The sequence below is a fragment of the Crocodylus siamensis genome, chromosome 6 (assembly GCF_052110815.1).
Source record: "Crocodylus siamensis isolate JL-2025a chromosome 6, ASM5211081v1, whole genome shotgun sequence".
NCBI lineage: Eukaryota > Metazoa > Chordata > Crocodylia > Crocodylidae > Crocodylus > Crocodylus siamensis.
In genome coordinates, this window is record NC_143400.1 from 94,540,626 (window position 1) to 94,567,784 (window position 27,159).

Below are 27,159 nucleotides of genomic sequence, written 5' to 3' on the forward strand. Positions count from 1 at the left end.
AATGAACCTATAGCAGCAAACAAATTTAAAAAAACCCATCAGTTGTGCTGTTTAAAGTTACTGGGGAAGGAAGTGGGGCTTTAAAAAAAAAAACACTGTTCAGACAAATGGATGAGCAAAGGCCTGAACAAGACTTTTCCTCTGGGGTCTTGATTCAAATAAAGCTCAGAATGGAGATGTTACCACAAACGCTACTGGCATCCCGGTGTAACAGCTTGTCACTTTAGGTCTTAGTGAGCCATATAACAGCAGGGGACTGCATGCTTAGGGGCAACCAGCACGGGTTCATCAGTGGCAGGTCCTGTCAAACCAACCTGGTGGCCTTTTACGATCAGATCACCAGATCATTAGATGCAGGGGTAGCAGTGGATATAGTCTTCCTGGACTTCCGCAAGACTTTCGACACTGTCTCTCACCCCGTTCTCATTAAGAAACTGGGGGCTGTGGTGTAGACACCCACACAGTCAGATGGGTCGCCAACTGGCTGGAGGGCTGCACCCAGAGGGTGGTAGTGGATGGGTCCTTCTCAACCTGGAAGGACGTGGGCAGTGGGGTCCCGCAGGGCTTGGTCCTTGGGCCCGCGCTGTTCAACATCTTCATCAGTGATTTGGATGAAGGGGTAAAAAGCACCCTGTTCAAATTTGCTGATGACACTAAGATGTGGTGGGATGTGGGCACACTGGAAGGATGCAACAGGCTACAATCAGACCTGGACAGGTTACAAGGGTGGGCGGATGAGAATAGGATGGGTTTCAACACAGACAAGTGCAAGGTGATGCACCTTGGGAGGAACAGCCGGAACCATACCTACAGGTTAGGGAACTCCCCTCTTGTCAGCACGGAGGCGGAAAGGGATCTGGGGGTCATCACTGACTCCAAGATGAACATGGGCCGGCAGTGTGGGGAGGCAGTCAGGAAGGTCAACCGCACCTTGTCATGCATCCACAGATGCACCTCGAGCAGGTCCAAGGAGGTGATCCTCCCCCTCTATGCGGCACTGGTCAGGCCACAGCTGGAGTATTGCATCCAGTTCTGGGCGCCGCACTTCAAGAGAGATGTCGACAGCATGGAGAGGGTCCAGAGGAGGCCACTCGTATGATCGGGGACAACAGGGCAGGCCCTATGAGGAGAGGCTACGGGACCTGAACCTGTTCAGCCTCCACAAGAGAAGGCTGAGGGGGATCTAGTGGCCTGTTACAAACTAGTCAGGGGGGATCAGCAGGCATTAGGGGGAGTCCCTGTTCCCCCGAGCATGACCAGGAGCGACCAGGAATAACAGTCACAAGCTGGCAGAGGAAAGATTTAGGCTAGATATCAGGAGGCACGACTTCACGGTCAGGGCGGCTAGGATTTGGAACCAACTTCCAAGCAAAGTGGTGCAGGCTTCTACCCTGGGTGTGTTTAAGAGGAGGTTAGATGAACATCTTGCTGGGGTCGTTTGACCCCCATATTCTTTCCTGCCATGGCAGGGGGTTGGACTAGATGATCTGCTCAGGTCCCTTCTGACCCTAGAAACTATGAAACTATATTTCATGTTGCAAAAGGTGTTATGCACAATGGGTCCAGCACAGAAGACAAGGAATGGAAAAACAGTGAGGATAAGGACTTCTCACTCCTTTAGATGATCTCTGGAGGTCAAGGTTACAAAACAAAGGGGGCATCAACAGGAAAGGAGCACAGCTAATACCCAGGCTCTCTCTCTTTCCATCACTAAGCCATTGCTCACAAGCATAGTTTTCACCACGATCCTGGTTTAGACATTTAGTTATAAAAACCCAAAGCAAAACAATTGTTCAGAAAGTCCCTTGGCAGTTCCTCAAAAAAATGCTGAACCAAAGCCCAGAAAAAACCTCTTGAAATACAGAGTCAGAAGGGATTTGGTTCATGCATTCCAATATATGACATCAGTGTAGTGACTCTATAAAAACAGACTAATGCCCCTCGGCAACATGACACCCCACCTCCTGTTCCTGCTAGACAGCTAGGCCGCATGCAAGCTGAGCAGGGTTTCAGTTTACAGGAGTGCTATACAGCCACGTGAGAAGCCTACAGAAAGAGATAAAGTGATGTTGGGTTAAATAAAATTTGTTTCAAATCACTTGTAAAAATATACAAAGAAATATTTATTTTGTGCTTTGCTTGTCATTTTTAAAGCAAACTGTACGCTATACAACATACTACAAGGTCATTGGTTTATATAAAATATCATGTGAAAAGACTTAATTGTGGGAAGAGCCAGCTCTGTTGTCACTGTTGCTATTCATATGAAAAATATATATACAGGCAACTCTCGCTTAGCGCTCTTAATTGGTTCCCAAAAACTGAGGGTTAAGCAGAAATAGCATTAAGCGAAACTGAAAGTTTTTGACAAACCAAGATGGTGACTGCGAGCATTGTAACAAAACTTGCTGAGCGCTAAGTGGAATCAGGTATCAATGTAAAACAAGCGTTACAGTGAAACAGCACTAAGTGAAACTGTTAAGTGGGAGTTGCCTGTATATTCCTTATACAAGCCTCCAGGCCCACTTTGATCTGGGAAATAACATTACTACAAGGCAAACAGAAAATCCTAGACTCAATTACAGCCACAAATAATCCTTTCCAAATCTCACTTGGGTCAAATTTTGCTGACAGCCAACCTCCAACTCAACAAGGGAAGGAATCTCAGGATTGAGAATGCTACCAAGAAAGCACTGTGACAAGACTCCCAGATTTTAAAATCATTAGACTTAAGAGGAATGTGTCCGCTGATCTCAGGGATGTATTTGGTGGCCATGTTGGTCTGACACACACACAAAAATGCAAAACTCTAGAATGCTTGGTTCAGAGATGATACCTTTTATTAGACCAACTAAGACATTGCAAAAAAATTATCTTTTTCTGCAAGTTCTCGGGGGCAAGTGCCCTTCCTCAGGCTCAGGGAAAATTAAAGATGGGAAAAAAGTCCTCATAGGTAGAAAATAAACTTCATTTTTGCATAGAGGAAGCAGAAGTCGGTTTAATAAAAGGTATCATTTGCTAATCTCTGCTTCCAGAAGCCTGTGGGGGAAGAAAGGGAACCTGTGAGGCAACAAAGATCCAGGCCCTTTGGGGTTTTTAAATTAATGCCACTACTTGAACTGTCTCACGAGAAAGCCAGCAGAGCACATGCAGTAGAAAGGTAATGAGCTCAAAAAGGCTTGCGCCGCTAATTAAGAACTTTGAACCCCTGCAACATTTTATAAACAGTCAAGTACAGCAACATCATCTTAATTTACCAACATTAATGGATCAGCAACTGAAAAAAATCCAGATAAGGGCAGGGAGGCTAAGTTAATCAGGAGCCTTAACTAGATAAAAATCAATGCTCTGTAAAGGGCTGCTGATAAACGAAGGATATAAAATGAGAGAGAAAGAAAAACCTAGCTTACCCTTGAAATGTCAGTGGCTTCTGTTACCATAACAAAAGGATTAGATCAGAGAATAATCTAATATGAGTTCCCTGAAAGCACAAACCTATCTCTATCAAAATAATAGACTACTAAATAAGGTACATCAAACAAGACAAGTACATATAAAGCAAATTCATTGGGGGCTTATAAAGATTGCACCAGCAAATGAAATTTAACAACAAAAGAGAGGTTACTTTGTATGGTAGTGTAAAAGAGCGATGGAGCTGTGACAGTCCAGAAATCATGCGAGAGGCAAGGATTCCTTAGGGAGATATCTGTATCCCAACTACAAAGTTGGTCCAATACAAGTTAGATGAGCTTTCGCATGCAAGACATTCTTCAGCAGGTATTTTTTATTGCATTTCACCCAATACATTTTTACCCAGACTTTTCACAAACCAGAATCTCCTCCCCACACATCAGCTACACCCACTGCCAAGGTGGAAACAGCTGCTTTAACAATCAACAGAAACACTATACAAGACATTTAGTGGCGGAAGCGAAGAAGGCTGTGTTACAATGACACCGGGGTGGTAGTGCTCAGTATGCAGAATGGGATCAACTTGAATTTGATTTTGATCAAGCTACTGAAGCCCAGTGTCCTGGTGAAGTGGGCAAATGTCAACTTAACAAAATTGTGGGAGGGGGGAAAAGAAAATAAAAAGCCTTTTTTCACTTGCCAGGAACAAACAGAAACATTTCCTTGGAGAGCAGAACTCTTGCTGCAAAAGAAAAACCCAGTCGCTTAAAGCAAAATCATTTCCCTGGTGTCCTTGCCTAAAACAAACTATGCCCTAAGCCACTACCAGTTACAAATCAGAGTGTCTGTGTGGCTAAACTGTTTGTGAACCAGCCTATCCATCTCTAAAACTATCTACTTTTGAGATTCTTGGATACCTATTACTCAAGATTTTGAAATTACAGCATATAATGTAGCTTCCAGTCTTTAGTGTGGAGCAGTAAACAGAGGGGTCTCAAATGCTTTAATAAAATATGGAAAATTCAGTTTATCAGCAGTATAAAACCTAAAATGAAAGGGAACCCCCCAAAACTTAAGCCTTAATGAAGTCACAGGCCATACTTTTTCTGCTATAGTTTAAAACTAAGAAAAATAAGTCTGTAGTTAGATGCCTTCTTCTCATAAGCCACTTTTCCCTAAACCCTTCCTTTCTGAACCACCCTCCAACAATCATAGCACGGCACAGCATAGCAGAGTGTTAGCAGCCAGGAAGCAGGATGTGCCAGTCAAATAAGGAGAAGGAAGATATGAAGAAACAGGAAATGCAGCCATAAAAAGATTTCTTTATGAGGCCAGAATAAAAGGTGGAAAAGGGAGTAACCTACTGAAATTCAGAAATGTCTACTTGAATACATGAACATTGAACATGTTCTTCTCTTCTCTGTTCTTCTCTCTTATTACAACTAAAAAGAAAAAGCTCTGAGATTTCCAGGGCATGGCTACAATGTACACCCAGCCAGTGGTGTCATCCAAGCAATCTAGGTTTTTATTTTAAGCAATGTTATTAGTCCTCATAGTTAGCTGCTTTTGAAATGATACAGGGGCTGGTTTCCTCAATCTACAAATGGAAAGTTCTGTCTCTTCTCTGTTACACATAGCTTTACCAAACAACATTCAAGTCAAATTATCACAATTCATCATTCATGACAGTTTTCACTGGAGCCCCCCTAGGATTTAAGCAGAAGCTCTAAAGGTGTCAAAAAAAATCAGATCCATTTCCTGCTGTTTGCTTGGGAGAGCTTTGCAGAGGCTTGCATTGACGTTGTGCATGATGGAAGGATGAGAAAACAAACAGGCTTTGGGAAGGGTAAGGAAAGTCACCTGGAGTTGTAAATGAGAGATTGTGTAGGGGAAATTAAAGGAAAGAACAGACAAGTCTCCCTTCCAGCAGCTAGTAAGAGTCCAGCTGCAACTTGCAGCCTAATGGGAGCTACTAGCCAGGGGATAACATGAAAAGAGAGAGCCCATGAGCACAGCAGCAAAGTTCTCATCACTTCTCCCAAGAGCAAAAGGTGATGGAAGACTAGGCTCTTCAACTCGGCACAGTCCCTTCCCCTCCATCAGTCTTCCATAAGGACCTCAAATGTTCATACTTCCAACTATGAGCACGTCTGTACTGAAGGACTGCATAGGAAAGCAGCACAGTACAGCAACGTACAGTGGCTTCCTGGAGCTACACCTAGACATGGGTATCAGTAGCTGCCTTAGTGTTGTGCTGGGCGTGTGCCAAGAAACTCACTGCTTTGTGGGTGCTCTTTACACATGCCCAGAGCCATACACGGGCAGATTTTTGAAACAGGTGGAAAGTAGCAGTTAACACAGAGTGGGCACGCGGTACTCTGTTGCAGCACTCCCTAGCATGGTTCGCTGGCAGCACACATGTGCCAGATGTACTCAACATGTTCAAGACTTGAAATAAATAACTGCATGCCAAAGGGACAGTAGACGTAAAAAGAACGATTCTGTCTGAGAATCTAACTACTGTCAGAAGCAACATCATACTGAAAACAAAATGAGACCAGTTTATATTTTTCCATTTAACACTGCACATCTAACAGCACTTTGGCTTAAGATCAGTTTTACTGTTCTGAGTAATTTGCAATTTCCTCCACCTATGAGCAAGAAAGAAAAATGCTTTAAGAATAAGAAAACACAGACAATAAAAAGTGATGCTAAAGGCACCCAAAAAATAAAAATCACAGTATGGTATGTATATTCCATTTTAATAATATGTCTGTCCAAGCAAAGATGGCAGATACTTAGAAGTTACATATGGAGTGCATAGTCTGCACAGCATTCATACTCAAGTAATATGCACCTGAAGGTATGTAAAAATGTAGCACTTTTACTGTGCTTTAATTCTTCGAAATGCTGTACAAACATTCACTAGTTATTAGCTGTAAATGCAATTCTCTGACCCTTTCCCTAAATGCAACTTTTGTGGTATGAAATGATACAGAAAAACAATCTAAACTGCAGAAAAACATATGAAGTCTATTAACATCACATGGAATCAAGATTTTGGCAAGAAAAGCTATTTTTAAAGATTTCTCTATTATTTTCCTACTTAGGCCTAGATGAAATTCAATGAATTGGCAAAAGTTCTTACATTGAGTACTAAACTTGAGCCGAGCAAGAAAAGCGTTATAGCAGGGCAATCTGCAATTTCATACAGTTAATGGCATTTTCATTTCCTGAAACTCCCAATTTTTAGAAAGCACGTTATATGGAGGTGTCTGTGGCCACAAAGCTATATCATAAAATGAATCAAACTTGTAACCTAAAAAGAATACATGATCAGGGCAGGTAAAGTCCAGCCTGCAGGCCAGATCAGGCCCGTGGCAGACTCCATTTCCAAGAAGCCCCTGCCCACATTGCTCCAGCTGGTTTCCATGGAGGCCCAAGAAGCGGTGGGCCATGGGGCCAGGGCTTCCATAGAGACTGGCCCCAGCAGTACTGGCAGGCCGCGCAGCTGAGCAGGGAGCTGCTCTGGGGCTGGGATCTTGCAGCAGTGACAGTGTGGTCTTGATTAAAACTAAATTACAGCATTTTTAGCAAGATCTTAATTCATTATAGTCATCACCCACACATTTCAACTTGCAGTACATAAGAAAATTGTTCCTTATAATGATAAAGAAAACCAGAAGACCAGTAAAATGCTTTAAAAATCATATCAGCAGAGTTCTCTAAACAATTAAATTGCTGATATTCTTCTATAATCTACTATATTTCTGACCTCTTCTAATTTTTGCCCAAAGTTATACCTTTAATTTCCATCATACAGCAAATCAAATCCAGTACATAATGATGCGCCCAGATATTTTGTGCTACTTTTTTCATACATCATGTTGCTCTGAAAACTACGCCTCCCAAATTATAAATCAATCATCAGAGTAAACACGAAAAACCATAACTAGGAAGCTTTTAAAACGGGAAAGGAGACTTTTGACTCCTCAGTACCAGATGAACTGCCATACTGGATTAAATTCCATCTAATCCAGAGGTGGGAAAAATGGCAGATCTGTCTGGCAGCAGGACTCCATTTCCCAGCAGTCCCTGCCTGTGACTCTGCAGCTGGTTTCCATGGAGACCCCAGGAGCAGTAGGGCCCTGACAGCACAGGATTAGGGTTTCCATGGAGACTGACCCCAGCAGTGCTGGCAGGGTGTGCAGCTGGGCGGGGAGCTGTCCAGGGATGGGGCCAGGATCTTGTGGTAGTGACAGCATGGTCCAGAGTGGGGCAGAGCTGCGATCTGCTGCTTGCAGGGCTGGGGCCAGGATCTTGTGGTGGCGACAGCATGGTCCAGAGTGGGGCAGAGCTGTGATCTGCTGCCCACACACCCTGGGCAGAGACATGCAGGCAGCGGATCACAGCTCTGCCCCACTCTGGACCATGCTGTCACCACCACAAGATCCTAGCCCCAGCCCTAGACAGCAACCTGCCCAGCTGCGCACCCTGCTAGTACTGCTGGGGCCACTCCCCAAGGAACCCCTGACCCCCTGCTGTCATGGCCCCACCACTCCTGGGGTCTCCCTGGAAACTGGTCAGAGCAGGGGCTCCTGGAAAACAGAGTCTGCCACAGGCTCCATCTGGCCTGTGGTCTGGATGCCTGCTCCTGATTCAATCTAATTAAATCCGTCCATTTACCTCTAATTCTGCCATCTGGTAAAAGTATAGATTCAAGAGTGTGATGTTCCAAATCAGGTTTGTGTTTGTTAGTCCTAAGCAAGAGAGCGCAAGATCTTAATATGTCAACCAGAAATTTCATAGATTTCACAGATTTCATAGACATTCGGGCTAGAAGGGACCTCAGAAGACCGAGTCCAGGCCCCTGCCCGAAGGGCAGGAAGTCAGCTGGGGTTATACGATCCCAGCAAGATAAGCATCCAATTTACTCTTGAAGGTGTTCAATGTTGGTGCTTGAATCACCTCCGGTGGCAGGCTGTTCCAGACCTTGGGGGCTTAGACAGTAAAGAAATTCTTCCTTATGTCCAGCCTGAAGCGGTCTTGCAGTAGTTTATGACCGTTCAACCTCGTCATCACTTGGGGTGCTCTGGTGAACAATCGCTCCCCCAGATACTGGTGGTCAAATCAAAGAGAACTACTACTGGTCCGGACCTGCAGAGAGCAAACAAGGAAAGCCAAGGCTGTGATGGAACTCTAGCTAGCTACAAATATCCAGGATAATAAAAGTCCTTTTTCAGATATGTGGGGAGCCAAAGGAAAAGCAAAGGCAACACTGGACCCCTGCTAAACCTGATGGGACAACTGACAACCGATGCCCATGAAAAAGCAAACTTGCTAAATGGGTACTTTGCGTCAGTTTTTCATGAGTCCCATGGGATGCCTCTGCCTAGTGTGGGTCACGGAGGCCCAGGTGAGGGAGACTCCTTACCCTCCACCAAAGCTGACCTCATGATGAAACACCTTGACAGGCTGGACACCTTCAAGTCAACTGGCCCTGACAGTTCACACCCAAGGGTACTCAAGGAGCTGGCAATCATCATAGCTCAGCCCCTGGCACAGATCTTTAAGAACTCCTGGTGCTCCGGTGAAATGCCCAAAGATTGGACGAAGGCCAATGTCATGCCAATCTTCAAGAAAGGGAGGAAAGTAGACCTAGCAAACTACAGGCCCATCAGCCTGACCTCTATCCTGGGAAAGGTCTTAGAAAAGATTATCAAACAGACCACCCTTAACACACTAGCTGACGGCAATATGCTGAGGGATACCCAGCATGGGTTTGTTGCAGGTAGGTCTTGCTTGACCAATCTCATTTCCTTTTATGACCACGTGCCCCTGGACAAGGGGGCAGAGATTGATGTTGTACATCTTGACTTTAAAAAAGCCTTTGATCTGGTATCCCAGGATCACCTCTTGGCAAAACTGGGTAACTGCGGCCTCGACCTCACCACGATCCGCTGGCTGGGGAATTGGCTCCGTGGTAGGACCCAGAGGGTAGTGACTGACGGAAGCCAATCGTCTTGGTACGCATTCACCAGTGGGATCCCTCAAAGCTCTATCCTTTACTGTTTAACATCTTCATCAATGATGTGGACATTGGAGTCAGAAGTGGACTGGCCAAGTTTGCCAATGACACCAAACTCTGGGGTAAAGCATCCACACCTGAGGACAGGAGGGTGATCCAGGCAGATCTTGACAGGCTCATGAAATGAGCAGTTGAGAACCTGATGGTGTTCAAAATCAAAAAATCCAAGGTTCTCCACCTCGGGAAGAAAAACCTGCAGCATGCTTATAGGCTCAGCAGTGCTACGCTGGTTAGCACTACAGATGAAAGGGACTTGGGAGTCATGACTGACCACAAGATGAACATGAGCCTTCAATGTGATGCTGCGGCTAGTAAAGCGAGCAAAATGCTGGCTTGCATCCATAGATGCTTCTCAAGCAAATCCCGGGACGTCATTCTCCCCTTGTACTCGGCCTTGGTGAGGCCGCAGCTGGAGTACTGCATCCAGTTTTGGGCTACAATATTCAAAAAGGATGTGGAGAAGCTTGAGAGAGTGCAAAGGAGAGCTATGTGAATGATCAGAGGTCAGGAAAACAAACCTTAAGATGAGAGGCTGACAGCCATGGGACTCTTCAGCCTAGAAAAGCACAGGCTCAGGGGTGATCTGGTAGCCACCTATTAGTTTATCAGGGGTGACCACCAGGATCTGGGGGAACGTTTGTTCACCAGAGCGCCCCAAGGGATGACAAGATTGAAATGTCACAAACTGCCACAACCAATTCAGGCTGGACATAAGGAAGAACTTCTTTACTGTTCAAGCCCCTAAGGTATGGAATAGACTGCCACCGGAGGCGGTTTGAGCACCCACTTTGAACGCCATCAAGATACATTTGGATGCTTATCTTGCTGGGATCCTGTGATCCCTGCTGACTTCTTGCCCTGGGGCGGGGGGCTGGACTTGATGATCCTCTGGGGTCCCTTCCAGACCGAATGTCTATGAAATCTACATGGCAAGGAAACATCAATAAGGAGAGTCAAAGCTCTCTGTGTCATTTTGTATAGTACTGTATTTATAGTATTGGAGATAATATTACCAGCATAGATGTAATTAAATAATGTTTCTTTCTGAATAGTGCAGTAAGACTAGGGTTAAAAATAAGTTGTAGCCAAAACCAAACAAAAAAAAAAGTTTTGGAGTGATGTTTCACAACACTTGCAAGAAAGTATCAAAAACAGATGTAAACCAGATGCGAGTTTAATCATAGTATGAAATCTGTGGTTTAATGCTATCCCATGATAAATGATACAATGGCACCTTTTACTGAAAATGGAGCTCAGCGAGTTGATACCTAACCAGAAATGGTACTCTGAGGGAGAGCAGAAGATACAGACATTGGTGTTGGGGAGTAAAGACATTTCAGTGCATCCTGGCAACCAACACTTCACTAAAAATGTACTGGAGTAGTATTCCAAAAGTCGCTCATTATATCATCTTTATCGTTCCCAGCCTAGCATGCCTTCTATTCAGCTCTTCAGTGACTAAGCCAGTACTAATTAATTCATCATTATGGAAATAACTGCTATCAAACTCAACATTAGGACTTCAGGAAAATCTCAATGTGAGGCAATAAGCTGCTTGGAAACAATTTAAACATGAATTGTTTGCACAATTTGCAATGCTATGAAGGAAGTCAAGACAAAAAAAACATAGCTGTTTTTGGTACAGAAAAGCTTTTCCTGCACAGACTGAATGAAGAACAAATGTAAGTGCCATTAAAAGATATTAAAAGTACTGTACACCCTTATGCTTTCCACACCCTTTTAAATCATAACTATAACCATCATCCCCTGGGACACAAAGCATCATTGAAAAATGTGCATAGGAGCAGAACAGAGTCCTACAATATATAATGCTTGGCTTCTCTCCAAAATTTTTATGGCTCAAACTGCCAGCCTACTTGGTTAGCAACAGTTGCAGATGGGCTCCAAGGAAATATTTTCACTGTGCTCAGTGCAAGTTCACCTGCTCTTTGGACAGGCAGCAGATTCAAACAAAACAGTGGGTATTATAACTGATGACAGTCAGTTATGGGACCTTCCCTAGGGAAACACGTATTCCAGAGCTGAGCCTGAAGCAATTACAGTAGCAGGCAGCTAATTGGGGCTGGAATTATTGTTCTCAGTTATTCACTTGCACCTGCAGCACAGCAGAACACGTACTAAACAGCAGGCTAGTAAAAACAGCGGGGCCTCGGACCTGCCTAGGAGAACATCCATAAGGTAATTAATAGGAATAGATTACATAGGATTACAGTCCCAGTTGTCAACGCCTCCCCAAAATTAATTCTTTCCTTCACTTTTTCTTAAAGCCAGTTCCTACTGAATATCTTTTTAATGCAAGTTGTTCTACAGACATGCCACCTATAAAACCCGTGCACTATAAAATGTGGTGCTACTGGGAGGTTTCTGAAGAAGCGGTTATTAATTGGTTCCAATTAGTTCCATGTTGTAGGAACAACAATATGCAAGATTTGCTTACAGCAGTGCTAACCAAGAACAATCTTAATATATTAATACCTGTAAATACTTGCTTTCCAATGACCTAAGAAAGTTCAATCCAAGATATCAACCAAGTGTTGCTTTGGACCATCTGAAGGTGTTTATCCAGTGCTCACTCTTAGGAAAAATATAACTTGCTAATATTTGTGGTTTATTGTCTCTGCAGGTCTCCTGCTTAAAAGCTGAGGACACAACTGCCACAAATGAGGCATGGCTGAGGTGACTCAAGCCTAGAACATTACTTTTAAATACAAAGCAACAAGATCTCCTTCCTCACTCCGCGCCCCCCCAAAGACAAGTGGATTTTACCTGTAGGGAAAGTCCTTATGTGGTGTGATGGCAAATGAAGGCAAACAAATGATATTCCATTACCTATTCCCCCCATACTTTAAACAGTGATGGCAAGCCTCCATGGTTTCTGGAACTGCGTGGGGTCAGAAAGGATCTGCTAAATCATTACCTTTCACGGTATTCTACTAAATTTCAGAATTATTAAGAGGTCTTGGTTTCTCATTTTGCTGAAGAAAGGACCATTTTCACTGGAATGAAGATGAAAAGCCTGACAAGCAGAAGCTAAGACTGGTAGCAAGGAAAATGAAACTGGGCTCACATGGATGGGGAAAGGACAGGACTGGGACCCAGGTGAGACTGCAGGGTACAGTGCAAAAAGACTCGCACTTAGTGGGGACTAGCATTAAGAGCACACTCCTCCTTAGAGCTTGTAAGGGAACCTAAGATCCCTGGTCTCACCACTCTTCAGCTGTCAGCAAATATCCATGACACCCACAAGTGGAGTGTGCACTTCACTCCCTCTGGTATTGGGCCACACAGGATGGTATCCACTTATTGCTCTTCCATCCAATTACTGGTCTTACCTACTTGTGAGGTCGGGAGGAGGAGGTAGGTGGATCTAAACGTTTTTAAACCTTGCTAATGAACTATATGGGTGTCAGTGTGATGTGAAACACCTAGGAAATTATACCAGTCAAAAGGACAATTAAGAACACAAAGTCAAGCACCCACGGTTGGAAGCATAGGCTGGAATATGGAAACTCCTTTCCCTCTGTGCCTATGGTTTATGATACGCTCTTTTAATTAGTAAAATCACATACTACTTTTCTCCACAAGATTCTTGCCTCACTCTGTCTACAGGATAGACCTGCCCTGGGCATGAATCAGGGTTGGGTGGTAGCTAACGTCAGCTTGTTTCTTGCCTTGCTTGCCTCATTCATTGATGGAGATAGAATAAGCGTCAATGATTGATCAATGATAAGGCAAAAATGGCAGGAAGGAGAAGGACCATCTCAAGTCAAGGCAGCTAAGTGCTGCCTTGGAGAACTGGATTCCTGACTGCCTGTGCCACACAGTTGCTACATAATGTCAGGGAAGTCATTTGACTTAAGTTTTCAGAGGCTGTCATAAACAGGTGGGCTCCTCATTTTCCATTTCCTGATATGAAACCCAGCAATCTGATTACTGGAAGTCCTGAATGATCATGGGTGCAACTCAAATCAATGGGAGACGCACCTTGAACAAATTAAATGCTGTATAATATTTGGCACTATTAAAGGTCAGGTCCTGGGCAGCTCGAATTCGGACACCCAAAATTACAGGATACTTTGAACCTGTATATACTCCTCTTTCCATGTGCAAAATGAAGCTAATGCTACTTTTGAAAATCAACATTTGAAGCACAAGAGGGATAAGTGCCACAAAAAAACCAATGGGGGAAAAAAATGAATAAATCTGTACTCAGAACAAGGTTTGACTAGCACACAATAAATAAGGCCCACAGCTACACAGCTCACTGAGCAATGAGGAAAGAAAAAAATTAATAGTGGCTCATTAACTAACCCCATCCATCCTGTGACTGAATCAGGCAGGGGGTCCCATGGGTAAAATAATATGTAATTAAAGACCATTTCCAGTGTCTAAACACAAGGCAGCTGAATTAAAGGGTACAAAGGAAATCTTAATTCTACCATATCATACCAATCACAATGCTCTTTCAGGGTAATATGTATGTATTTATGCTGCATATACCCAACAACTCAACATCTATTTTGGGAGAAGAACAGAAACTAAAAATAAAAAATTTCAAATTAATTTGTTCCACTTCTGAGCTGACAAGTTTGGGGGGCACTGCACAGACATCTCTTTATCCCGCATGTGGTGAGGAGCAAGTACTTTGAATTACGCAGAAATACTGATAACTAGTAAAGGATCCAGCATCTTTTGACAAGAGACATATACAACCTTTGAGGCAAAAGCAAGTATCTGCAATATGGGACCTCAATGAGGTGAAGATGATGTAGTTAAGAGTGTGTATAAAAAATGGAGAGTGGCAATCTTTAGAGTTTCAAAGGAGAAGAAAGGCCTCATTTTCCATCCATCCAGACCCCAGTGAATAAAAATGCTAACAGAGGTGCACTGATGCATCGATGGGTCCCATACGGGATCTGCCTGATGCAGTATAGAGAAAATTGAGAGTATTGGCAATTGGCGTTTTTTTGTTTAATGTGTGCACAGCTGCAGCATGCAGGCAGCCAGAAGCACAGCCCAGCAGCTTGGAGAGCAGCATCTGGCTGGTAAGTCTGTTGTGGGGGAAGGGAGCAGGGCTGAGGCAGGTGGTGTTCAGCCAGGGCAGGGTGGGGCTACAGCAAATTCTGGGGTGGCTGCAGACCTCCCTGTAGCCCCTCTCCCAGAGCTGCTGGCACCTGCCCTGAGCACAGCCTGGCCCAGCCCCCACTGGGAAGAGCTCGGCACCATCCTGGCCCCAGCCCACAGAAGCACCTGTCCCTGCCCCAGACAGATCCAGGGGACACATTCCTTGCAAGGCACATGTAGTGGTGGGAGCTGCCACCCCGCCCTTGGATGAGCTGCTTGCGGCTTTGTCCCACATCCCACCCTGGCTGAGCAGTGCCTGCGCCTGCCCCTGCCCCTACCCCTACCACACTACTTGTCTTACCACAGGGGCCTCGATCTGTTGTGGGGGGAGGAGCAGACTTACCAGCCGGACACTGCTCTCTATGCTGCCTGGCTGCATATCGGAATCGGATTGGTAACGGCCAAAATGGCTCCTTAAAAATTGGCCACCAGTATCAGCTCAAAAAATCTCTATCGGTGCACCCCTAAACACTAGCTTATATTATGCAAAACTACTTCATTAAAAAAAAGCTGCAGATTTTGCCCTTACATCTGTTTTGTGGACATCTATAATTAGGGGTCTACTTAATTCGTGGTTTTGCAGTTTTTGCAGTGAAGTGAAAATGTTTCTATTAAGGTTAGCAATAATTCATAGTGCTTAGGGTCAGAAGGCACCTAAACAGACCACCAGATTTGACCCCCTGCCCTGGGCAGAAACAGGTGCCAGGGTCATATCACCCTAGCCGAATACCTGTGAAAACAGACTTGTTCACAACCAGACTTGAACTTCCAACCTTTTTATTACCAGGTTAATGCTCAAGCCTTGCAGCCACAGAAGAGGATTAGAACTAGTATTTCTAAACTTTTTTGTAGAATGCTACATATAATAATAAATTATGAGGATATAAGCTACAACTCATATGCATATAAATTATATTTACATTAAATTTAGATCTAAATTTAAATATATTATTTAGATTTAAAATAATATGATAAATTATATAATTTACTTTCCTTGGAATTTCCTATTAAATTATATGGTACACACCTCTCTGACAATCTATAGTGAGATGCAGGGTGGCTGGGAAATGTCTGCAAAAAAATCAACTCTTTGTGCCACAACCAAGCTGCAAAAATAGCTTCGTCTTGCCACAACTTAAGTAGACCCCTAGTGATAATTTAGAGAGCTAAATCAATATATTAACTTTTAAAAACCATACATGAAAATTAAAGAATCCTAGAAAAATCGGGCTGGCAGGGACCTCAAAGGTCATTTAGTTCAACTCCTTGCTCAAAGCAGGATCAACCTGATATCATAAATGGAGATCCCAGTCTGATTAATTAATAAAAAGAGAGGAGCCCTTGAACTGTGTTACAGCTTTACTGCTAACTCTCACGGTACAGTTTTTTTAATGTATGTAATATAATTCAAGTTTGCTGTACAACTCTGATTATTTACTGCTGTCTTCTTTCACTGAACAAATAACTACACCAATGGAAGTCCAAATCTAAACATAAAACATAAGTACGAAGACAATTTATTTAGCTAAATAGGATTACATGGAACCAAGTCCATCATCAGTAAAATGCCACTGGATGAAACTCAGCTCAATGAGGCACACTTTAAATGAAAAGCTCACAAGCCTTTAAATCCAAAACCTACAAACTGTAAAAGAATGTGCCCATCAGCAAATCTGCCAAAGATCAATCGTTGACAAATAATATAATATTGAGCACTGAACTAATAAGAATGTCCCTGGGCTGTTGATTCTGGAGCTCAAAGATGACAATTGAAAAGGTCAGTAACCCTTCTTATTTTAGCAAAAATATCTAGCTACTTGGATTTTGAAAAAGCACCAAAGCTCTTTCAAGTCCAAGCTCAGTTGAGGAGCATCATGAAATAACGTTCAAAATATAATAAGCCAAAACAACTTCATTCAAATAATTATTTCAGCTTAGGAAAGGCAAGCCTGATTTTGTGGCTTTAAATATAAATATTTGTGCCAACATTTCCCAGCTCTCTGAGTCACACTGTATTTCTCAAATCAGTTTATATTTCATTAGATTATCACAACTGTATTGTTAGCAACTGATGAAAACACTGAAGACACCCTATTCTGCAGAACAAAGCCAGCCACATGAATTAATCCTTCTGAGTGTTTGCAGTGAATTAGTGCCTAGGAGCGGGGCTGACTCTGGACAGATTTTACTCTACACTTGAGTAGATTTTTTTTTTCTAGTCAAGAAAACATGGAGAAACACACATTGCTGGCAAAAGACTAACTGAGTGGGCGGAAACAGAGTATACTTTTTAGATTCCTGACATCTTCGGTCACTATCAACCTTGTTTCTGAACTAGATGTGGTACTGGTCCTTTTCCCCTTAGTTGAATCCTAAGGAAAAGCAAAGACAGTAGTGCCAATGAAATCACTCTGGTATCCTGACCTTTTCCTAGAGAGTGATGTGGGCAACTGTGGAAAGTGTGAGAGGACACTAGGAAAGCGAACACAGTAATGTAGGCTGTGGTGTGATCAATCCTGACAAAACACAACTACATTTCCTTCTCATCTAACCCAGAGTCTATCATCCTTGCTATCTCCCTGCTTGAGAACAGGATTTGGATGAGCATATACTGCCAGAAACTTGACCCAGATAAAATGGAGATGATGCTAATTAGGGGGCAATTTGAACAGAAAAGGAGAGATGGTCCTTGCTCTGCAAGGCAGGAGTTTGCACATTACAGTATTAATTAAGTGGAGGTTTGTAATCATGGTTCATTCCAAAATCTATGAAACCTGGACTGAAAGTTGCTCCCTTTTTTCTCTGTGTGTGATTTGTCTGTTGTCACTATTCCATCATTCTAGTAAATAAATGGGACCAAGTCTGCCCCATATCACAGGCTGCCCCCAACTTCAGGTGGCATCTCTCCAGCAACATACTACCTAACTCCTACTTCCACCAAGGCACCAGACCTTGCTCCAGATCCAGATGCCAGCTGTGCACCCTCATCAACACAGACCACATCATCACTGGACAAAATAGCATGGATTACAACATCCAAGGCACATCTACCTGCATACTACCAACATCGTATCTGCTATTGCCTGCTTACAGTGCCTCTCTGCTGTTTCCACTGGACAGGCAGCGCAATCCCTACATGTAAGAAGGTGTGAACACCAATCTGACATGAATTCCAGAAAGGCACACAAGCCTATGGCAGAACAATTTCACCTCCTCAATATTCCATCACTGACCTCAGAGTAGCGCTCTCAGACAACAAGTGTTAAGTATGGTATAAATCAAGCAGGGTGCCTTGAAATCATTTAAAGGGTGCTCCTGGGTGCTGTGCAATGTTAGCACTATGGGCGTGCAAACATGATTCACAAGATAAACCCAGAGATTTCAAACATAAGTTCACGGTGTTAACAACACTCTTACCTGTTGTAGCCTCTCCAAGTTCTTTGCAACAAAAGAATTTCTGTATTAGTTGTTGGAAGTCAGAAACACGTGAAAACTAAGGTAGCGTTTTTCAAGGGATGTCTTGCGTCGAATGATAGAAGTCTAAAGTCTCAGGTGACTGAGAACCACTGGTCAAGGGAGCTGCTCCTTGCACAGCTTAAATCTCTCTCTGGCTTTCAAAAAAATGTGGGTGACTCGTAACATGGGATAGAAGGCAGGGTAGATTTGTACAAACTAAACCAGATATGTATAGCATAAGCTTTTCTAAACACAGAGCTTACTTCCCTGGGCGTTGTGAAGACTGTGAGAAGCAGTTTCTAAATAGAAAGCAGTGATTAGAAGACAGAGCGTAGCACAGGGAGAAGGAAAAAGGGGCCAGTGCTGACAGAGCCAAGGTGGGTAGAAGCAAGAAAAAAGCAGTTTACCCACGGAAGGACACAGAGGTTATAAAAGTTAATCCAGGTAATGGGATAAGAATCTGTAGTCTTGGTTTAGATCGGTGGTTCTCAGCCTTTTTAGATTTAAGACACCCCTCAGAAAACCCCAGCTGTTAGTTTTCACTCATTGTTTCACTATGGAAAAAAAATAACAGAGCAATTCTTCTGTTGCAAAGAACTCAAAAAGCCCACAACAGGTCAGAGTGTTTTAAAGAGGAAACGTAGAGCCACGATTCGGCCTGTGCAAGGTTTTGTACCTGCTGCTGCACTGCTGGGGTTCGTGCCTGGCTGGCCCCGTTGAGAATGGAATTGGTCAGGGTGGGTTTTTGCCTTCCTCTAGCAGGGGGGGAAGCGGCCCTCTACCTGGGATCTCTTGAACGTATATTAACACCCTTTCATAGAAACAGGATATTGGCTACTATAGTTCCCCTGCGACAGCTTTGGGTGTGATGTGTGTGCTGTGTCAGGGTTGATAGTAGTTTTACTAAGAGGTTTGATGATGGGTTTATCTGGGATGGTTTGGATAGGGATGATCCTGCCTCAGCAGGGGGTTGGACTGGTGATCTATGGAGATCCCTTCCAGCCCTACTTCTCTATATGATACTCTCTCTCTTTTCCCCATCCCCTGTTTTAAAATTCAATGATTTTCAGTGTGGAGGCTTTATGAGCTCTTGCTGGGATCATCTGATCCCAGCAGTCCTTCCTGCCAATGTGCAGAAGGGCTGGACCCGATGATCTGTAAGGTCCATTCCAGCCCTTAATAACTATGAAACACTACGGACTCCTATGTGAAATCTCTGGATGCTAACATTGTGCTGTGCCCTGCAGCAAACTCGAAAAGATCTTAAGTAGGGTGCCCCTATGTCTCGGTTTGGCCCAGACAGTCCCAGATTTCAAAGGCCTTCCCAGCATCCCGGTTGGTTGGCAAAAATTCAAACAAAAGTCCTGGAATCACTGGGGTGCGGTCCAGTGGGGAGGCAGAGTGGCACGATGTGCCAGGAAGGCAGGTATCACTGTTGCTGCCCGCACATGCCCGACATTGCTCCCCCTTGCCCCCAAGTCAGCAGTGCTGCTGCAGGCAGAGGCAGGTGGACAGGGGCATGTGGGGCACAGTCTGGCAGGAAGGCAGAGCAACATGGTGAAGCAGGCAGGTGAGTACTGCTGAAACAGGCACCACCCCACCCGCATGCACCCGGCCTGGCTCCCTCTGAGCAATGGCCGAGAGAACGTCCTAACACTGTTAGAAAAACCCTGGGAAGAGAATTCAGCAGGGTAAACTTGTCTGTTGCACTGTGCCAGCCTTAGGGGTGGGAGACATGGGCAACCGCCCAGGTTGCCACTGTCAGGGGCGTGCCACACATACACAGTTATGAGCTGCCCATGCTCACAGCTGCACTCTCCCTCCTACTCTGCCCCAGTTGACCCCTGCAGCAGGAGCAGTGCCTACCCAGCTGCTCAGGAGGAGCCAGGCCAGTTATGCAGACTAGGGACTTGGTGGGAGAAGCCGGGGGATGGAGGTGGCAGTGTCCTGGAGTTTCTAAAAAATAATATGGTCACCCTAACCTTAAGAGATTACAGGGTACCACACCACCACGGCTGAACCACTGGCTTACATGAGGCAAGAAGTGCTACTGGTCAAAAGCATGGCAAAGCTAGTTATGCACTATGTAAACTAGTATGACAATTCACTACCACACTGCTCTGAAGGGAACTCAGACACACCTGCAGGAGGGTTTTTAGTACTAACAGCAACCAACCTACCCAGGATGAGAGGGTGCTGTGCACAGAGAAGACAGGCAGAGAGGGAATAAGGTGGGTGCATGCATGATCAGCATCTATTCTCTACAAGTTCTCTCAATGTCAGCAGGTAAACAGAAAACACTAGTTACTGGTAAGTTTAAAACACACTTCAACATATTTATTTACTCGAAACGAGAATTCTATTGCAAGCTTCTTCTAATTACTCAGCCTCAACATTCAAGCTTAAAGGGTCTAGATAATGAAACCAGCCTAGAGATTTAGGCAATAGGCATGCTTTATACATTTAAGTAAAGGAAACAGACAGTGAAAGGTTTTCTTTTGTTGCAAACTAGATTAATCCCTGTAAACAGCTTTTTGTCTCTGTTTTAAGTCTCAACATAAAGAGTGTCTAAGACAATTTATATGCTGAAATCTCCATGCAGTTAAGTATATGAGATGGTATAGTTTGCATTCACTCTGAAACCATGTGCATTACGTGCTTGGCTTAGCACATGTGCAGGCAACTTGCCCCTGCCCCTATCCCAGAAGTCTTCCTTCTAAATCTCTCCTCAAAATCCACCTTACTCAGTCTCCTATCACTACACTGAGTAAAGCTTTGTTAGCCTCTCTGCATTTCAGTCTTTACTCATATGAAATTAATCCATTTAAAGGAGGCTCCAATGCTGCATAGACTCAGGGCTTTAGACCTCTGGGACAGGCATCTTGATGAACTGAGTTTTGCAAATATCATACAAAAATTGGGACATTTTATAAATTAGCAAGATTATACATTCATCTCTGATTAGTGGTATTCTTACGCATACATTTTGTACATGACTCAATAACTGCTTCCAGAGTCAGATGGCATTTCACGGATGATCAGTAAAAGAACGCTATTTGGTATACAAGTAGTATAGTCAGCATCTTAAAGTATAAATCTTTCACTGTTTACAAGTAAATATAAAATATGCTATCCATTTCCGCTCTTAAAAACCTCTCAGACTGCCAATGAGAAAGAAGCTGGGCAATACTGTAGTGCACAGCTACATCCTGTTTTGGAAAGTTATTAGAATGTTGTAGTGAACAAAAAGATAAAGCTATTTTAAGACTACAGCCTTATCTTATGTTGTATTTGAATATGCAGAAGTTTGGAAACCTAACCAAAGCACTTCTGTGTCATCACATCCATTACCACATCCATTTGTGGTCTACTTTCAGACACTAGGAAATGATACACTAGCTGCCTGACCATAGCTGGTCAGGGAGCTACTGGAAACCAGTAAAGCAAGTGAAATATAGAAACCTATTATATCAAAAAAATTTTTTTTTTAGTGTAAGACTTAGCACAGCAAATGCCATGATGATTTTTATTGGTGTAAAACTGCTAGAACATTTGCTCAACCCATGAACAGAGAACTGTAATATGTTAACAGCTTTATGCAAACTGCATCAAGCACTCTGATTAATAGGGTTAGGCAACAGGATTAATAGAACTTCGAAGAATGAATGCATGCAAGTGACTAAATTTTCATAGATTGTTGAATTTCACCAACTGTAGCAGTAGTTAAAATGAACATACTTATGGCTGCCACCTAGTCATCATATAAAAATACGGATTCCAAAGCACTGCATAAATCATCCACGTAAACTTGACCTTACAGATGACATCTGTATACTTTAATCCGCCTACTGATCCATAATCCACATTTTTAGTTTACTTGTCATGCTGGTGCTTACAGTCGAGGCGATTCTGTGAAGACTTAGGCCTGATCTACACAGGTTTTATACCAGTAAAATAATATTGCTTAGGGGTGTGTCTAAGTATGCACACACATGCACGTGTGTGTAAATAATACAATGCTATCAGACTGTACAGAAGCATGAAGTTTCACTCAAAATAAAGACATAAGAAAGGAGAGAAGCTGAAATAAATCTATAAGGAATGTAGATGTTAAGAGCAGTCGGAGAAGACTTAACTATGGGAAGAAACCATGCAACTGGCTCCACTAAAAAGAGAATGAAAAGCAAGATAAAATTACCTATTCTCAACTGAAGCTTTAAACATAGTTTTGCAGGGATAAGTACAGCATTCTCTTCTACAATTTAGAAACAGTTAGTTTTTTCCGAGGTTCATTGTTATGCTAATGAATGGAGTGCATATAGCATTCACTGCTGCTTATTACCATTGAATGGTTCTTGAACAAATACAATGCAAATATTTAGCACAATAAATGGGAATCTTCTTGGAAACAAGAATTCTGACAAATTACTTGAGAATACAACAAATAAACAATAAAAAAAAATTCCCAGATTTTAAAAAAACATATGCATTACTCATTTGCATGTGGCATGCACACACATGCACAGGTCAACTAACTATTCAGTCGGATTATATCTTCATGTTGCAGACAAAAATCGACAGACACTTTGCAAAGTATGATGGAGCGTGTTGGCCTAGAGGACCTCTGGAGGTCCCTTCCAGCCTGACTTCTCTGTGATTTCTATGAACTTTTCATGCATTCACATACTCCCTGTTTCTTTTTCACATCCACGGGGGTTCGGCGGAGTGGGGGTGTTCAGCCACTTATGTTAAAACATGAAGTGCACTTGGCTCCACAGAAGCTATACGTCTTGAAGGGGAGAATATTACCCAGAAAGTGGGGTTTCCTCCCATAAATGCATTAATATCCTCTCCCCAGCCAAGACCCTCATTCGCATATGGAAGACCTGTTCCCTATTTCAACATGCCACTGCTGCTCTGGAGATGACCCATGTTGGATAAGATGATAAAAATCAACATGGGAGAAATTCTCTCTGTATAACACATGAAGAAACCCCAGCCTCCACATTATGTGCAGACTCCACAGACACTTTACAAACTGTTATAGAACTGGGAGCTGGACTAGATGTGACTTCTCTAGGATTTCTAGGGCTGTTGGTTGTAGCCGCGTTGGTCTAAGGACACAGGCAGATGAGGTTCTTTGGGTAAATCCAATATCTTTTATTAGACCAACTGAAACTGTTGGAAAAATTCTTCTTTGCAAGTTTTCAGGCATAAACACCTTCCTCTGCCTGAAGAAGGGCATTTGTGGCCAAAAGCTTGCAAAGAATTTTTCCAACTATCTGAGTTGGTTTAATAAAAGATCTCAGATTTACCCAAAAATGCCTAGGATTTCTATGCATTCGGGTACTCCCTATTTCTTTTTTATATCTGTGGAGGTTTGTGGGGTGGCAGGGAAGCATTCAGCTGGGTGGGCTCAAGTGCACCTGTTCACCCTGTACATAAGTGATACACCTTGAATGGGAGAATATCACCCTGAAAGCAGGGTTTTAAGGAAATATATGCAGCAATCTCCCCAACTAGGACCCTCACTCCCACAGGAACGACCTGCTGTCCCCAACTAAGACCCTCAATCTGACCCTGAGAGCAGGATTTTAGGATAATATAGGCACCAAATATCCTCTCCCCAACTAGGACCTCAAGTATGACCCTGTGAGTGCTGCATATATTATCCTAAAACCCTGCTCTCAGGGGTATACTGTGGGTCTTAACTGGGGAGAGCAGGTCTTTCTTATGAGACTAAGTATCATAAGTGGGGAGATCAGTGCATATATTATCCTAAAATCTCAATCTCCCCAACTAAGACCCTCACTCCCATAGGAAAGACCAGCTCTCCCCAGTTAAGACCCCCAGTATAACCCCGAGGGCAGGGTTTTGGGGTAATAGATGCAGCAATCTCCCCAGCTAGGACCCTAATTCCCACGGAAAAGACCTGCTCTCCTCAACCTGACCCGGAGAGGAGGATGTCAGGGTAACAGATGCACCAACCTCCTCTCCCCAGTGAGTACTCTCAGTGTGGCCCCGAGTGGGATTTTTGAGGTCTCCCCACGCAGGACCCTCATTCCTATCCGGACAGACCCACTCTCCACACCTAACACCGGGGGGGGGGGGCACCACACGACTCCGGCGGCCCCCAGGGGAGCGGGCCCGAGTGCGGGACGGGTGGTGCTCACCGGCCTGGGTGGTGTCGCTGAGGTCGTGATTGGCGGCGCTGCCCCGCGGGTAGTCCCGCAGCTTCCTGCCGCTCAGGCTGAGCGCCCCGCTGGCCGCCGCCTCCTCCAGGGCGCGGTCCAAGGAGCGGCTCCAGGAGCCGGGCCCCGCAGCCGCGCCACCCGCCGCTGAGGGGCTCCCGGGCGGCAGCGCCCCTGAGGCGCTCTCCGCCGCCAGCGCCGCCGCCACTGCCGCCATTTTGCCGCCGGCCGCCACGGCCCCCCGCCTCACTGGCGCCACTGCGCAGGCGCAAGACGGGCCCACGGGGGCGCATGCGTGGGAGCGCCGCGGCGGGTAGGTAGCGCGCATGTGCCGGGGGGGAGAGTGGGTGCTCCTGAGCTGATGGAGCCCCTCTCCTGCTGCTGGCATTTGGCAGAGCTGCTGCAGGGAGAAAGTTTGCTGGGGGGGAATCCACCAACCTGCAGGCTTTGGCATCTACAGACTCAAAGGAGTTAGCATCTAAACCGGGGTGGGCAAAAATGCGGCCCCGCTGGGCCCCTAAATATTTTTTTTTAATCTGCACCTGGCTGCCTGTTGTGTGGCCCTCTATGGCTTGCCAAAACTCAGTAAGTGGCCCTCTGCCCGAAATGATTGTCCACCCCTGCTCTAAACACATCCCCAAGCCTATAAATTTGACAATCACTGCTTTCCTCTGCCTATGTACGCACCCGAAAGCTTGGAAATCAATCAAATGATTTCATTTGCAAATGTTTTGTTGATCTGATGCAATTGGTGTTTGTGGACAGAGGTGATATTGTTCATTAGACCAACAAGATTTTTGCAAAATAATTTCTCACAAGCTTTTAGGCCTGCTCACTTTGCAACTGCAAGCTTGCTTTGGAAGCTTTCAGGCACGCTTGCGTTTTGTGCCCAAAAGCTTGCAATTGCAAACTCACTTTGTAAGCGTTCCAGGCACCCTCACATTTCGTGCCGGAAAGCTTGCAATTAAAGAATGTTTTCTGCAATAATCTTATTAGTCTAATAAAAGATATCACCTCTGTCCGTGAGACCCGATTGCTTTTTCCTCTAGACCAATACGGCTACAACCTGGATACCTGACTTAGGTCTACTGGCGAGCAGGGTTCTTTGGGTAGATATCTTTTTTAGACCAGTGGAGTAGTTGGGGAAAAAAGTTCTTAGCGAGCTTTCACCCTTCATCATGCCTAGGGAGTCTCTGCTGGTCTGAGTGTCTAAGGCTTGTGGGTCCAATAAAATATAATCACCAGCTTTGATTCATTGAGCACTGTTTGGTCAATTCTTTCCCAGGGGATTGAGCACTGAGCCACACCACAACTGCAGCAGGAGCTTGACTTTAAACACCAAGGGTTTGTGTGGTGTTGTTTTTCTTTTTTTATAGTTCAAATATATAAAAGATAAAATCACAACCCCACCTCTGCTGGTGCAGCTTGGTCTGTGCAATTAGCAGCTCAGCTGCTGTAAATCAGTATAGCTATCCCAGTACTTTGTACTGTTAGTAGCCTTTCAAGCTTCTCCACACTTCAGTAGATAGTGGTATACAATCCCCCAGGTTTAAGTTTCTGCCCTATGCTAGTTTCAAACTAAAAATCACCAGAAGCAATTTGACAATATTCCTTTCCTCTGGTACATGAACTCTCTACACGTTGAACATAAACTTAAAACAGCTGCCTTTTTACTTTAACTTTCAACTTAACAGGCTTTTTTAAACAGAAAAGGCATTTGCATAGCCATTTCCCAGAATTTTCACTCCAGGACTTGACGCAAGATAAAAAGGATCAAACTTAGCCTGCATTGCTCCTTTTACTGAAATTATATTCAGCTCAAAAGATTGGATGTAGTTTTAATAGATACTTATTTACCACCCATGTAGGAATAACTCTAATGTGCAAATAAACCTACTGATAAATAACACTGAAGTGGGGCCACATGCTTTTCTTACAAAAGGATCAGATTGATTAGACATGGCCAGCCAGATATTTTGCTATGATTAGTGCACCTTTGTGAAGTGTAACCCTTCCAAACCCTTGACTGGATGGTCTCACCCGTTATAAAATGGATGTCACTCTACCAATGCCAATGTGAAACATCTGCACAAGAACTCACCTTGTCCTTCAGAGAGAAAAGATGGACAAGGTGAGTTCGTTCTTTTTTTGCAATAAAACCCCATGGCTGCATCCAGACGAGTACAGCTGTGCTATATGTGGCACTGCAAACACATGATCTGAGCCTTCAAGAGGGACATTCAGCTGTTCTCCTGCCTCAAGGCAGCAGCATTGGGGGCAGGGAGGGTTTGACCCCTGCATATCCAGGGGTCAAAAAAACCTGAGCAAAAAAAAAAAAAAAGAAAGTGGAGTGGTGCACATGGGGGCAACGCATGCTGCTCAAAACCGGAGCCTGGCTGGCTGAAGCCCCAGGAGGCTCCTGGGAAAGGCTGCTGGGGCCAGCACAGTGCTGGCCCCAGCAGGGATAGGTTACAGGAGTGGGCTGACATAAACAGGATGCGTTTCAATACTGGCAAGTGCAGGGTGCTGCACCTGGGCAGTAGAAACCAGCAGCACACTTATAGAATGGGAAACTCCCTTCTTGAGAGCACAGAGGCAGAAAGGGATCTTGGAGTCATTATCGACTCCAGGATGAACATGGGCCAACAACACGAGGTCATGGTTGGCAGGGCTAACTGCACCTTGTTGTGCATCCACAGGTGCATCTCAAGTAGAGCCAAGGAGGTGATCCTCCCCCACTATGCGATGCTGGTTAGGCCACAGCTGGAGTACTGCGTCCAGTTCTGGGTGCCCCATTTCAGGAGGGATGTGGACAGCATGGAGAGGGTCCAGAGGAGGCCACCCACATGATCCAGGGACAACAGGGCA

General features: G+C 44.3%; 1 protein-coding gene across 8 annotated transcripts in view; it reads right to left on the reverse strand.

The window, feature by feature from the left end:
* Positions 1 to 25,163, reverse strand: part of LRCH3 (leucine rich repeats and calponin homology domain containing 3) — a 101,250-nt gene extending 76,087 nt beyond the window's left edge. For 2 of the 8 annotated variants that reach the window (XM_090053516.1, XM_090053514.1), the window contains exon 1: positions 24,274 to 25,161. In XM_090053516.1, the coding sequence (XP_089909642.1) occupies positions 24,274 to 24,745 (472 nt within the window). In that variant the 5' untranslated portion in view covers positions 24,746 to 25,161. Of the gene's footprint in view, positions 1 to 24,273 lie in introns of all 8 variants that reach the window. The other 6 variants (XM_090053518.1, XM_090053519.1, XM_090053520.1 and 3 more) reach the window with 5 other exon arrangements.
* Between the last annotated feature and the right edge of the window lie 1,996 nt (positions 25,164 to 27,159).